The 14,596-nt window shown below is 42.4% G+C and overlaps 1 protein-coding gene across 1 annotated transcript in view; it reads right to left on the bottom strand.

Moving 5' to 3' along the window:
* Positions 1–14,596, bottom strand: part of LOC134618071 (dnaJ homolog subfamily C member 5-like) — a 39,432-nt gene that overhangs the window by 11,395 nt on the left and 13,441 nt on the right. Inside the window, exons 2-3 of the mRNA XM_063463297.1 lie at positions 13,944–14,114; positions 3,764–3,977 (exon numbers count right to left, since the gene is read on the bottom strand). Of these exons, the coding sequence (XP_063319367.1) occupies positions 3,764–3,977; positions 13,944–14,050 (321 nt within the window). The 5' untranslated portion in view covers positions 14,051–14,114. The remainder of the gene's footprint in view (positions 1–3,763; positions 3,978–13,943; positions 14,115–14,596) is intronic.

Raw genomic sequence — 14,596 nt, 5'->3', positions numbered from 1 at the left:
CTTCCTGTAGATGTCTTGGAGGGAGGGAAGCTCACCTCCAATTATCCGTTCAGAGCACCGCACTACTCTCTGGAGAGCTTTGCGGTTGTAAGCGGTGCTGTTGCCATACCAGGTGGTGATGCATCCAGTGAGGATGCTCTCAATGGCACAGCGATAGAAGGTCCTGAGGATGCGGGGGCTCATGCCGAATCTCTTCAGTCTCCTGAGAAAGAAGAGGCGCTGCTGCGCCTTCTTCACAGTTTTGTTTATGTGTACTGACCACGTAAGATCCTCAGCCAGATGTACACCAAGGAAGCGGAAGCTGCTCACTCTCTCCACAGCGGCGCCGTTGATGGTGATGGGGGTGTGTACTCCTCTGCACCTCCGGAAGTCCACTATCAACTCCTTTGTCTTTGCGACGTTGAGGGTGAGATGGTTGTCTTGACACCAGTGGGTCAGGGCGCTGACCTCCTCCCTGTAGGCCGTCTCATCACCGTTGGTGATAAGACCCACCACTGTAGTGTCGTCCGCAAACTTCACAATGATGTTGGAGTTTCTAGTGGCCGTGCAGTCGTAGGTGTAGAGTGAGTACAGGAGAGGGCTCAGTACACACCCCTGTGGAGCACCAGTGTTCAGTGTGATGGGGGATGAGGTGGTGCTGCCCAGTCTGACCACTTGGCGTCTGTCAGACAGGAAGTTAAGGATCCAGCTGCCGAGGGAGCTGCTCAGTCCTAGATCCTGCAGTTTCCTGTCCAGCTTCGAGGGAACGATGGTGTTGAATGCTGAGCTGTAATCTACAAACAGCATTCTCACATACGTGTCTCTCTTCTCCAGGAGGATGGGTCAGGTGTATAACTTCGTGGCCCAACCTATCCCAGAATTCATAGCGCGGCCCTGCTCAGTTTCCAACAATGGCCGCAGCTAGTTAAGTGTGCCTATGTAATCTCACACTTATTACTATTCGACAGATTTATTATTCTTATTATTATTTTTCTTCCGCCTGAAATTATGAACCGTTTCACGGCGAACAGCTGATGACTCTCTGCTTAAAACTCAACAGTTTTTTGCTCCAAACACATACATCCTGATGTCTTCGGACATCTAATCCGGCAGTAGCATAGGCACACTTAAAATTTCTTCGGAAATTTTTGCTATCTAGTTAGTTTTAATATTACTCTTATTATTCTTTCTGGGTCACAAAATAAACGTTTATCATATTTTCAGGTGAGAATGTAGCTGTGTAAACCTCAAATATCTGCTCGGTTTATCAAGACACCACATATTTTCAAAAGCGCTCCGATGTTTTCGGAGACGTCTGTTACCCACCAGCTCGATAGCTAGCCGGGGTTCAAGGCTCACTAGAGCCGCTGAGAACACCGGACTCCCGGCAAATCGTTTTCAAACCCACCGCCATCTTTCACTACTCAGGTTAAACATGATATATAAGTCACTTAGATAACTTAAAAATGTTATTGTTTGGCTTTTTTTCAGTATTTTATTTGTTCCTGAGTAAATCGGTTTGGCTGAGATTAAAGTTATAGTTTTTACACGGCTGAATAAACGTCAAGCAGACAACTGATTAGAAGTGTGAGATGCTCGAGAGTTTACTCCGTGGCCTGTTATAGTTTAGACAGCAAGGAGCAGACGGCTGAGTTTATTAAACTCCACCGAAACAATCTGCAAATTTCATTTAAATTTAATAAACTATGATCTTGTCTTTATTTTTAGTTAGCACCTACTTTAAACACTTAAAGCTGGAAGCTAATGATAGTTATATAAGAGCAGATGCTGCTGGTGCAATAAGCTGTACGTTTTACGTCCAATGGATGATGATCTGATTAGTCGACTATCAAAATAATCGTTTGTGGCAGCCCTAGTCGTCACCTGACATGGTTTCACCTCACAGGTGTGCCTGTCAGGGTTCACAGTTGTCAAACACAGCCCTATTTGACAACTGTTAGAATTCATGGCAAGAAGCAAGAACCAATCAGCTGAAAGAAACAACAGTGCATCATTACTTTAAGAGCTGAAAGTCAGTGAGTCTGGAGAACTGCTAAAACTTTGAATGTGTCCCCAAGTGCAGTCAGAAAACCATCAAGACAACGATGAAACTGTCTCACATGAGGACGCTCCAGGAAAGGAAGACCAGGAGTCCCCTCTGCTGCTGAGGATACATTCACCCGAGTCATCAGCCTCAGAGTTAACAGCAGCTCAGATTAGAGCCCAGATAGATGCCACACAGAGTTCCAGTAGCAGACACATCTCTACATGTTCAGAGCAGACTGTGTGAATCAGGCCTTTATGGTCAAACAGCTGCTGAGAAACCACGACTAAGGAAAAGCAACAAGCAGAAGAGATTTGTTTGGGCCAAGAAACACAAGGAGTGGACATTAGACCATCTGTGCTTTGGTCTGATGAGCACAGATCTGAGATCTTTGGTTCCACCTGCCGTGTCTTTGTGCAGAAAAGCTGAACGATGGTCTCTACATGCATGGTTCCCACTGTGAAGCATGGAGGAGGAGGTGTGATGGTGTGGGGGGGCTTTGCTGCTGACACTGTTGGGGATTTATTCCAAACTGAAGGCACACTGACCCAGCATGGCTACCACAGCATCCCGCCATCAAGTCTCACTTATGGAGTCCCACAGGGATCAATATTAGGACCACTGTCAGTGATTTCATTAATCCCTCTAATATTCTACACAAAGTAATATTAGCAAAATTTAGATCTTTAACAAATTAATATAAACGAGGAAATGATCAAGGTCATGTCATGATGTTGGAACGTCTGGAGGTTCACGCTGACAAATTTGGCATACCGATGAATTCCTGAAGAAATTATTTAAATATGTTGAAGTGTTAAACGAAGCTCTTCTTCCATGTGAAGCTCTTACCAGCCTCCAAGCCGCACTCAGTGTGCTGTGATGTCCCGATACCTTGACAGGACGCAGAGTTACATGAGCTCGGGGTAAACGCTTCCTCTGACGGTCCATGATGTGCTTGTGATCTGCACACTTTCTCTCTCGTGGACTGCATGGAGCCAGCTGTTAACAGTGGGCTCAGTGTGACCTGCAGAGGTCGGCAGCTTCGGTTCAGCCCTCCTTCTCTCAGAGGCATTTTTGAGGTTCAAGCCCAGTTTGACCTAATCTAAGGTCATAAAATCAGACTTTCACCATCCTGCCTGCAGACACGTTCCTTTCTTTGGGATGGCAGACGTCTGTTTAACAGGAAAGCGATGAGTATTTCATCTTCCTCAGTGTCCGTCCGGACCTGTGTCACAGAATGTGTTTGACTGACAGGTCCGGTTGTTTGGAAAGGTCAAAGTTTATTATTATTATCACCACACTTCGATAACTCTCACCTATCACAGTTTGATTGAATCAGATCTGCCTGCTGATTAGGTTTCAGGAAACGCTGCAGTTGCAGTTCATTTGCGTACCGATAAGATAACGATGGGCTCATTCAGAATAAGTGCTGGAGGCGTTTAAAGACAGCCCGGTCACAGAGGTACTCTGCAGACGCTCGGGTGATGATGTGAGCACGGGCACACACCTGGAAGCGTGCGAGCGACGATGCTGCAGTCATATTTGCATCGGTTCACGTGTTTCCGTAGAGTTTGTGTGCGACGGCTAAAACCTTTGTGTTGGTCTCTACAGTGCGAGGAAGGGAATGTATCCGGATCCTTCTATGATTAGAAGCACATTAAAGACAAGAGCAGCGCCTGAAAGCTTCACGCCTGCTTATCAAACGCGCTGCGAGATCTGCGGTCGTGAAAGCTGACCCACCTTGGCCCACCAGCTGGACAGAACAAAGTAGGTGTTGACGTTCTCCTCTCCGAACTGCTCGGCCACGTACAGCCCCAGGGAACCGTATTTGTCGTAGATGTTCTTCTTGGTGGCGTCCACCAGGATGGAGTGGGCGTTATTGATTTCCTTAAACTTCTCTGCTGCGTCGGGGTTGTCCGGGTTTTTGTCTGGGTGAAACTTCAGCGCCAGCTTCCTAAAAACAGAAAAAAAAAAAGAATCAAAGGAGGGAAACTCTGAGATCACTCCAAACAATCTCTGATTATTCACTTTATTTACTGATTATGTGAATGAACATCTCACAAAAAAGAACGCCGATATTGCCAGACAAGCCCGTATCATGCGTAAAGAAAAAGAAATTCAAGCAACATGGACAAGAAATTGTAAAGTGATGATAAAGCTCAACAGAACACCAGAAGAAGCCAAGGTTGTAACTAGATGATTACACTGTTGTGGTCGGACGGCAGAAGGTCTGTTATGATGTGTTTGCTAACAACTAGCCGAACTTATTCAATGAAAGACACTATTTGGCAAGGTATGAGACAGTCGACTGGAAGAGTATTAGTGTGAAGCTGCAGGTGGATATGGAACTGGGATCGACGGTGTCACCATTATGCGCGGAGACGAGATATAGATCTGAGCCGCAGTTATTTATGGATCAGAAAGAACTGTATAGCTATGAGTGGTTTCTCAAAATATGTTGTGAAATACTTATAACAGACATTTAAAGAATACCCAATCACAATGACTGAAGATTCGGATTACAAATTACATGATTTTGAAAATAATATCGATCCAGAAAGGAATGTGCTTAATGCAATTAATGTTACATGCGAGTATTATACTGAGAATCAATTTAGGGATAATGTTGACTTAGGCAATACATTTTCATTAATTCATTTCAACTGTAGAAGCCTCTATAAAAGTTTTGTTCTGATCAATGATTTTTTGAATAATCTGAAAGGCAAGTTTAAAGTGATAGCACTATCAGCAACATGGACAGATGAGGAAAGGGGCTGGGACTTTCACATTGATGGGTATGAATTATATCATATAAATAGATCTAATAAGAAGGCAGGAGGTGTGGCACTTTTTGTTGATAGTGATTTGAAATGTAAACAGGTTGAATATATGTCTGTGGCTATTGATGATTTAATGGAGTGTGTGACAGTAGAAATAGAAATGGAAAGAAAGAGTAATATAATTGTTACTTGTATGTATAGGAGGCCTGGGACACTGATAGAAACATTCACAGATGTAGTAGAAGATTTACTGAGCAAGGTAAAGGGAAATAAGACATTCTGTATTTGCGGGGATTATAATATTGATTTTTTTAAAATGTCCAATCATAAGGCATCATCAGATTTTTTTGAGTTATTATTTGGAAGAGGGTTCTACCCTCTGATTACTAAACCTAGTAGAATAACTGAAAAGTCAGCTACTTCAATTGATCACATTTTCATTAATTGCTTGGAAAGCAACATTATAAGTGGTCTTGTTATAAATGACATAAGTGATCATTTACCTGTTTTTGTTACTTTAGATTATAAAATGACACGAAAGGAGGAAGCGTGTGTGGACAGATATATAAGAATTAGAAATGATGATGCAATAAATACGTTCAGGCAAGATCTTATGAAAGAAGATTGGAATGAGGTTTATGTAAATGACGTCAATGCTGCATACGAGGCGTTCCTAAATATTTATTTGGTTTTGTATGAAAATCACTGTCCACTGGTATAGAAGCAAAAGAAAAAGAAAACTACTGGTAAACCATGGATAAGGACTAGAAAATGCATGTAAAAAGAAAAATAAACTGTATAGAGATTATATAAAGCTTAGAACAAAGCCTGCTGAAATGAAATATAAAGTTTATAAAAATAAGTTAGTATTAATTATCAGAAAGGCTAAGAAAGAGTATTATAATAAATTATTTTACAAAAACAAAAATAATGTTAAGGGTACGTGGAATATCTTAAAAAACGTATTGGGTAATAAATATACATCTTTAAATTTACCTACTTACTTTAATAAGAAAAATAAGGTCGTAAGTGATATGAATGAAGTGGTAAATGAATTTAATTCTTTTTTTGTAAATATTGGGCCTAACCTGGCAAACTTAATTAGAAAACAGGATGATTCAGAATGGAATGACGAATGGAAAGGGGATAGCAGAGTGGTACAGTCTTTGTTTTTAGGGGAAATCACTGAAAAAGAAATCATAGCTATTGTAGCAAATTCTAAAAACAAGACATCCACTGACTGTGATGGGTTAGACATGGTCATCGTAAAAAAGACCTTGGATTGTATAATCAAACCTCTCTGTTATATTTTTAATCTCTCATTTTACACGGGTGTATTTCCTGACTGAATGAAAGTGGCAAAAGTTATCCCTCTTTACAAATCAGGAGACAGACATAGTTTTAATAATTATAGACCAGTATCATTGCTATCACAGTTTTCTAAAGTGCTTGAAAAACTCTTTGCACAAAGATTTGATAGTTTCATTGAAAAACATCAACTGTTAAGTGAAAGTCAGTACGGAACAGATCAACAGCAATAGCATTAATGAATACTATTGAAGACATTTCATTAGCAACACATAATAATAAATATACTATAGGGGTATTCATTGATTTAAAAAAAGCTTTTGACACTTTGCAACACTCCATCTTGATTTCTAAGTTAAGTACTTATGGTGTGAGAGGAATAGTATTGAACTGGTTAAGCAGTTATTTAGATAATAGGTTTCAGTATGTGCAGTGTTTAGGCAACTCATCTGATAGAATGAAAAGAGAATGTGGGGTCCCTCAAGGTTCTGTTTTAGGACCAAAACTTTTTAATTTATATATAAACGACATTTGTGATGTGTCAAAAATGTTAAATTTTGTTTTGTTTGCAGATGATACAAATTTTTATTGTTCCGGAGAAAACTTGAAAGAATTGGCTAAAATTATGGTTATTGAAATGAAAAAAATTAAAAAATGGTTTGATGTAAATGAGTTATCACTGAATTTGGAAAAAACAAAGTTTGTGATATTCGGAAACCGAGCAAAGGAGGAAGAGATAGTATTATCTATAGAGGGAGTATTAATTGAAAGAGTGACAAAACTCCGTTTTCTGGGTGTAATAGTGGATGACAAGTTAACATGGAAACCTCATATTGAACATGTTAAAAAAAAGTTGGCTAAAAGTATTTATATCCTGGGTAATGTAAGATATATATTAGATTACAAGACAATGAGAATAATATATTTCTCATTGTTTCTACCATATCAGTTATTGTGTTGAAGTATGGGGGAATACATACGTGACTAATGTGAAACCATTATATTTATTACAGAAGAGAGCGCTTCGAATTATGCATAATGTTAAATATAGAGAACACACTAATAGTTTGTTTATAAAATCGAAATTATTAAAACTAGAAGATATAGTGAAATTACAGACATTAATTATTATGTTTAGGGCAAAAAATAAAACACTACCTCTTAAGTTACAAAGTTTATTTGTATTGTGTTCAGAAAATGGGGACGGCAGAAGGAAGTTTTACTTTAAGCATCGGTTTGCTCGAACCACACAAAGGCAAATGTGTCCAACAGTCATAGGCATAAGAAACTGGAACTCTCTCGATGATCATCTTAAGGGTTGTACAAATGTTTCTCAATTTAAAATCTGCTATAAGAATAAAATGATAAACAATAACAGAATGTAATTGTAGAAAAAAATTATCCTTTTAGTTTGATATTTAGTGGTATTGCTCATTGTTCTGTTTGGTTTGTTTTGTTTTGTTATGTGCAGAATATTGTCAGAGTGTAATTTTGGTTTCCTACTTGTATTGTCACAGATAGGGGGCAGGTGTCATAAGAATTTATTCTTCTTCCTGCTCCTTTTCATGCATGGAAACAGTGTTACTTTAATTGAAAGGAAGGTTGTGTATGGGAAATGAATTACTGCTGTACCATGTGTGAAACTAAATAAATAAATAAATAAATCATCTATTTCCCTTTGACCAACATCTTTATTTCTGTGCTTCCTTTTTAAACTGACGCAGAAAAGTGAGAAACCTGTGGTTATTATTTACTAAAATTAAACAGAAGAATGAATTAAAATGTGTATTTTCAGAAAATATATAAAACAGAGAATAAACAGGAAAAAGAAGGGATGATGGTGTGTGTCGGGATAAATCAGGTGTCATTTTCTTTTTTTCTTTTTTTTCTTTTTTTTTAAACCTGTCCCGTTTGGTTCTTTTGCCATCAGAATTATTGTCTAAAGGCGAAGAAAGATGCCCAACGGATTTACTTTACCAAATGGACCATCCCAGCCTTGCCGTAATGGTCCATTTGATTTACCTTTTATTGTTTTTTTTATTTTATTTTATTTTATTTTTTTTACTTGCTAGATACGGGACAGGGGAAAAGAAAAGGGAGAAAGAAAGAGGGGGGAAAAAACAAAACAAAACAAAACAAAAAAAAACAGCGGAGAAGAGGGACGGGGATAAAGGGCAAAAAACAAAAACCAACAAAATAAGCAGACAAAAAATACATATATCGATCACCTGGATCACCTGTTGAGAAAGAAAAAAGAAAACAAGCAGAAGAAAACGAGAGTAATAGAATAAACAACATCACAATGATATATGGGAATATAACGCTAAATACTTAATATTAAACATTATTGTGCAGCACGTGAGATCGACAGCGCACAGTGTGCTTTGAGGTAGGAGCCAAAAAGGGTGTAGTTTGTGTGTGTGATCACCTGTGTGTACACCTGTGAGCATGAGCGCGCTTGTATTTAAAAGGTTCCTTAATGTAATGATCTGCTAGAGGGTGTGGGGGGCCACAGTCCCATCCTCCAGGGCATGAAGCAGGTATGGAGGAGATCAAAACTCCAGACATCCAGAGGCCCCCAGAACACAAGAGACCAAGGAAGACCAACAGAGGGGCAGCCGCGCCACTATCCCAGAAAGAGCTGAGGAGAGTCCCAGATGAGGGATCACTCAGCAGCCGCGGAGCAGAAGCCAGGGGGGGTTGCAGTGACGTGCCCGTGAGCTCCGCCGGCAGCCAGCTGTGCCTGAGTGACCGAGCCCCAGGCCGAGAGGCCGAGGGTACCCCACCCCCGAAGGGGCCCGAGCGAGCCCCAGGTTCCAGGCCCGGATAAGCAGCCACCAAGGAGTGAGCCGGTGTGTACCCGGGCGCCCACCCCCGGACACAAAGAACCACCAACGCATCGAGGTCTGAGGGCGTCTGCCACCGGCAGGGGAAGTGGTGGGGGGAGATAGGCCTCCAAACCTTGGAGGGCCTGAGATGTCCCCAGAGAGGTGGCGTCTGATACCCAACCTGACATATAGACACAGACATACAGGCACACTCAAATACAAACATCCATTCCCACCCTCATGCTCTCATAGGCAATTACTCCACACTCAACCAACGTGGAGACAGACATAAAGAGACGCTGTACACACAATCACACTCCCCAAGCGTACTCTAAGAACCGGGTCTAGGTACCCTTGCCCCTGGAGGGGGAAACTGCACCCAGACCCAGGTGGTGTTACCCTTTTCCCTGCAGTGGGGAGAAGCAGACTGCCCCGACTCCGCAGCAGCAGGGAGGCCCCACACACCAGACCCCAGTCGGACGGCCAACTCTTCCTCCTAGCCCCCCCGCTCCAGCAGGCCGCAGAGACCGGGGGTGTGTGAAGACTCCAAACCTCCCTCTACCCGCTCATATGTAGTGTTGATGTATATGTGTTCTAAGGTGCAATTAAAACCCAGGAGGGCATGGAGCTACCTGCCAGAGAGCAGCAGGTAAGCGCATAGCCCCTCCTGATAGCCCTCAATGTCTACGTGTATTTAAAATTGAGAGGTGGGCAACGACGCCAGGGGTGAGGTGTACACCCTGATGGTAATTTGGAGTCCGTGTTGTGAGCCCACCCCCAAGATCCTATATGTATATGTTATGAGAGTGTGAGTAATGTGAATGTCTAAGTTGTGAGATAAAATTGAGGCAGAGGCAGCCAGAAGGGGACAGGGGGGGGGGGGGGGGGGGATGCCTCCTCTGCACCCTGGTGACACACCCCTACCCCAAGGCCCTGCATGTGTGGGTGATTGTGGTGGAGCGGGAAGAGGGAGGCAGCTGGAGATGGGGAGGGAAGAAAGGGAGGGGCAAGTGACCCCTCCCTGGGGCCAGCTCCCCCGCTGACCCCAGTAGGCACCCCCATGCTCTGCAACCCGCCAGGGAAAGGGGGCCCAGGCCCATCCGGACCAGGGCCCAGTGCAGCAGCGCCGCCCGGCCCCACAGAGCCTGGGACAGCCCACCCGACCCCACTACAGAGAAAACTGCACCCACCCCATCATCCACTCATCTTCCAGACTACACAAGACAATAGACGCCCAGGCTGAGATCTTCCTCCACCTCTCCTATATCTCCCCCTCCTGCAGAGAGAATTCCTGAGGAGAGGAAAGCTCCTGCAAGATGTGACAACCTCCCCCACCAGTTGAAGAGTCCCCCAGGTGGCTCGATGCACCGGCGGCGCCCTGCGCCAGGACTGGGCCCCCATATACCCACCCGCCCACAACCCCAGCAACACACCAACCAGGACCCGAGCCCCCGAGGCCCGGCCAGGGCCCCAGCCCAGAGACGGAGCGCCCCCAGAACCTCACGCCTGTCCCGGACCCACCCAGGGGCAGCCAGGCTACCAGGTCAGTAACCCACGTCCGTCAGCACAGACCCTCCCCTAGCCCCGCTGCACGCAGCCACGAGGAAACCGTCACCTAAGAGCCAACAGAGCCCTTAATTGGCCATGACCGCTACCCCGGGTTGAGCCCCCCAAGGAAGATGCTCCTGGGGAACCCCCCGACGCCCTAAGCCTGTCCCTACCCCCACACCAATCACAACAGTGAAGGTGGGACCAAACTATGACCCCCCACCCCCACTAGGTGATGGAGCTGATCAAAGGAGCCCAGAGCAATTGATCTGATGTGGTGGCAGAGGCTGTATCAAGACTAATGTAATCTAATAGATCATTTCTATACTGGTTAGAATTAAGATTATTTTTATTTTTCCAGTTCATGAGGACTGTTTTCTTGGCTATGCATAGGGCAGTGAAAACCATGTGGGCTATATTCTTTTCTGAAGTGACATTATCTAAGCTGCCCAACAAACACACTAAAGGAGAAGTTGGAATGTTACATTTGAGACACTTCGATAAGTCTTCACATATCTCACGCCAAAACTTCTGAACTGGTGGACAGAACCAAAGAGCGTGGATATAATTGTCCGGTGAATTGGTTTGGCAGTGTGAGCAGTTGTTGGTAGACGTAAAGCCCATCTTGAACATCCGATGACCTGTATAGTGCACTCTATGTAGTATTTTGTATTGAATTAATTGAAGACTGGGATTTCTAATTAGATGAAAGGTTTTTAAGCAAATCTGAGACCAAAAGTTTTGGTCTAAGTTAACTGATAAATCCGCTTCCCATTTTGCAATAGGAAGTGATATTGATTCATCTATTTTAGAAAGCATTCTGTATATTTTGGATAGTAATTTGGGGGTTTTAAGAGTAAGAAATTGAACCACACTTGGTGGTGTTTGTAGTTCAACTTGACCCGGTTTAAATTTCTTTTTTACTATGGATTTAATTTGTTGATATTCTAAAAATCTTTTCTTGTCGATCCCATATTGTGTAACTAGTCTGTCAAATGAAATAAATTCTGTTCCTTCTAGTATATGTTCTAAATATTTGATTCCTTTACCACTCCAATCTGAAAAGTTTATCATATTATTGTTTTATAATATGTCAGGGTTGTTCCAGATAGGTGTACGTTTGCATGGGATTAATGAAGACTCTGTCAACTTCAGAAACTCCCACCATGCTGTCAGAGAGGAGCTAATGTTGACGCTTTTGAAGCATTCATGTCGTTGAATGTTTGAGCTGATAAATGGTAGATCTGAAATCTCTAGATTATTGCAAAGTGCTTGTTCTACATCTAGCCAAGGTTCATCTGAGAGGGTATGTTTTAGCCATCCTGAGATAAATTGGAGCCTGTTGGCTAAGAAGTAGTGCTGAAAGTTAGGTAGTTCTAATCCTCCTTTATCCTTGGTCTTTTGTAGTGTTTTTAAGCTTATACGTGGGGGCTTATTTTTCCAAAGGAATTTGGACATATATGAATCTAGAGATCTGAACCAATCTTGTGGCGGTTTAGTTGGGATCACTGAGAATAAATAATTTATTTTTGGTAAGACCATCATTTTTATAGCGGCAACCCTTCCCATGAGTGATATGGGTAGACATTTCCACCTAGCCAGATCGCCTTCTACTTTCTTTAAAAGTGGGATATAGTTTAATTTAGTTAGATCTGCAAGCTTGGGAGAAACATTAATACCTAAATATTTTATATTTCCCGATTGCAGTGGAGTAGAAGAGGAATTATGGAAGGAGCAATTAATCGGAAGGACTGTAGATTTTGACCAGTTAATTGAGTAATCTGATATTCTTGCAAAAGAGTTTATCAATTCAATCACCCCAGAGATATTGGTTTGTGAATTTTGGAGAAAGAGTAACACATCATCCGCATAAAGGCTGATTTTATGTTCCACGTTCTTGCATTTTATGCCCTTAATTACTGAATTCTGTCTAATTGCTGCTGCTAGTGGTTCGATAAAAATTACAAACAGTGAAGGGGAGAGTGGGCATCCCTGCCTGGTGCCCCTCAGGAGACAGAAGCTGGAGGATGTCTGGTCATTTGTTCTGACACAAGCTGTTGGGGAATTATATAATATTTTTAACCAGCTGATGAAAGAAGATCCAAAACCAAATTTGTGTAAAGTTGCAAATAGAAATTTCCAGTTAACTCTGTCAAACGCTTTTTCTGCATCTAAAGAAAATATTGTAGTTTCAAGGTTTTTACTGTATGAGTAGTCTATCAAATTAAGTAATCTACGTGTGTTTGTTGATGAGTGCCTACCTTTTATGAAACCAGTTTGGTCAGGATGAATTAAGAGGGGGGTTATTTTCTCTAGTCTCTTCGAGAGAGCTTTGCAGATTATTTTAAGGTCTACATTTATAAGGGATATTGGACGATAGCTTGAGGGATATACAGGGTCTTTGCCTGGTTTTAGCAGGAGATTGATGTTTGCAGAATTCATATTTGATGGGAGTCTGCCATTTTCTTTGATTTCCAACAGCGTTCTGTAAAAAATTGGGGCTAAAATCGTCCAGAATTCTTTGTAGAATTCTGCAGGAAAGCCGTCTGGACCTGGAGCCTTATTATTGGGCGTACTTATCAGGGCTTCCTGGAGTTCACCTGGTGTCAGTGGCGAATCCAATGCCATTGCTTGAGAGTCTAATAATTTTGGGAGAGTTATGTTGTCTAAAAACTGATCAATTTCCTTTTTAGATGGGTTTATTTGTGGTGAATACAACGTTTTATAGAAATCCCTGAAGATGTTGTTTATTTGTTTCGGGTCATATATTGTGTTCCCAGATGAATCTTGAACAGCACATATAGTTGTTTTTTCTTTATTTATTTTTAGCTGGTTTGCTAGAAATTGACCGGATTTATTACCATGTTCATAATTTTGTAAGCGTAGTCTTTGTACTAAGAATTTTGTTTTTTTATCAATTATCTCATTTAATTCTAGTTTTGTTTTGCGTATTTTGTTCAATGTTTCCTGATCTTGGTCGGACGCATAGGCTTCTTCTAGTGATTTGATGGTTTTTTCTAATTCCTGGATATTTTTGTTTTCTTTTTTCTTTTTATGTGATGAGAAAGAAATTATTTTACCTCTCATCACAGCTTTCCCTGCTTCCCATAGAACAGAAGCTGATGTTCCGGGAGTGTCATTAAAGTCTAAATATGAAGTCCACTCTTTTTTAAAATATTTAATAAAGTCTTCATCTGGTGTCATTTTCTGACTTTCCTCTACAGCTGCATTAGAAACATGAAAAACATTAAAAGATGAATCAGCTCTCTGCTGTTTGGCTTTGGAAGGTGAAGCTGTGGCAGGAAAAGGTCCTGCAAGCTGATCCGTGTGTGAGGAGGGGGAAGGAATCATCTCACAGACACAATCCTTTCAACATGCTCTATAACCCTTGACCCTGGCTCCCTCTAGTGGCTAACTGCTGTGTGTGTGTGTCTGTGTGTGTGTGCGTGTGTGCACCTGTAGCATTTCTTGATGTCCTCTGTGGTGGCGTTCTTGTCGACCCCGAGCACGGCGTACAGCGATTCTCCTGATGTGGACAGAGTCCTCTGTCTCTGGTGATCCATGGTCTCTCTCTCTCTCTCTCGGTGTGCTTCTCTCACGGGCTCGCTCGCTCACTCAGCCTCTCACCTGTCAGGTAAACCCAGAAACAAGTTTGAGGATACGAGCCTTTCACCTGCAGCTCTCAGGTCAGTGTGTCCTTATCTCTGTGAGAACACAAACCGTGGTAATGAGGTGACACGGTTCCAGGTAAGAGCAGATAACACCTGCGATGCACCTGGGAAGCCGTCGGACTTGTTCCTGAGCTTAACTCCAACCAATCAGTCAGGACTCTTACAGCCTTAAAAGCACAAATCAGCTGTGGCTGATTTTTAGCAGATTACCTGACGATGACCTGCATCGGGTCATCAGAGCTCTGTTTACACTGTCTGGGAGACAGGAAGCTGCTGAGCAGAGTTTGAGCTTTCAGAATAAGAGCAAGGGGACTGTCAGCTGGGACCACCACCCTTTAACCTCCAAAAACAAGTGTGAGCCTGAGGATGAAGCTGACAGCCTGATCAGTTTAACCTGAATGAATCACTGAACACGCTGTACTCCATCATTTATGACTA

This window comes from Pelmatolapia mariae, linkage group LG20 (genome assembly GCF_036321145.2).
Source record: "Pelmatolapia mariae isolate MD_Pm_ZW linkage group LG20, Pm_UMD_F_2, whole genome shotgun sequence".
Lineage (NCBI taxonomy): Eukaryota > Metazoa > Chordata > Actinopteri > Cichliformes > Cichlidae > Pelmatolapia > Pelmatolapia mariae.
The sequence above is the reverse complement of the archived record's forward strand: the minus strand, read 5'-3'. Positions and strand labels throughout refer to the sequence as shown.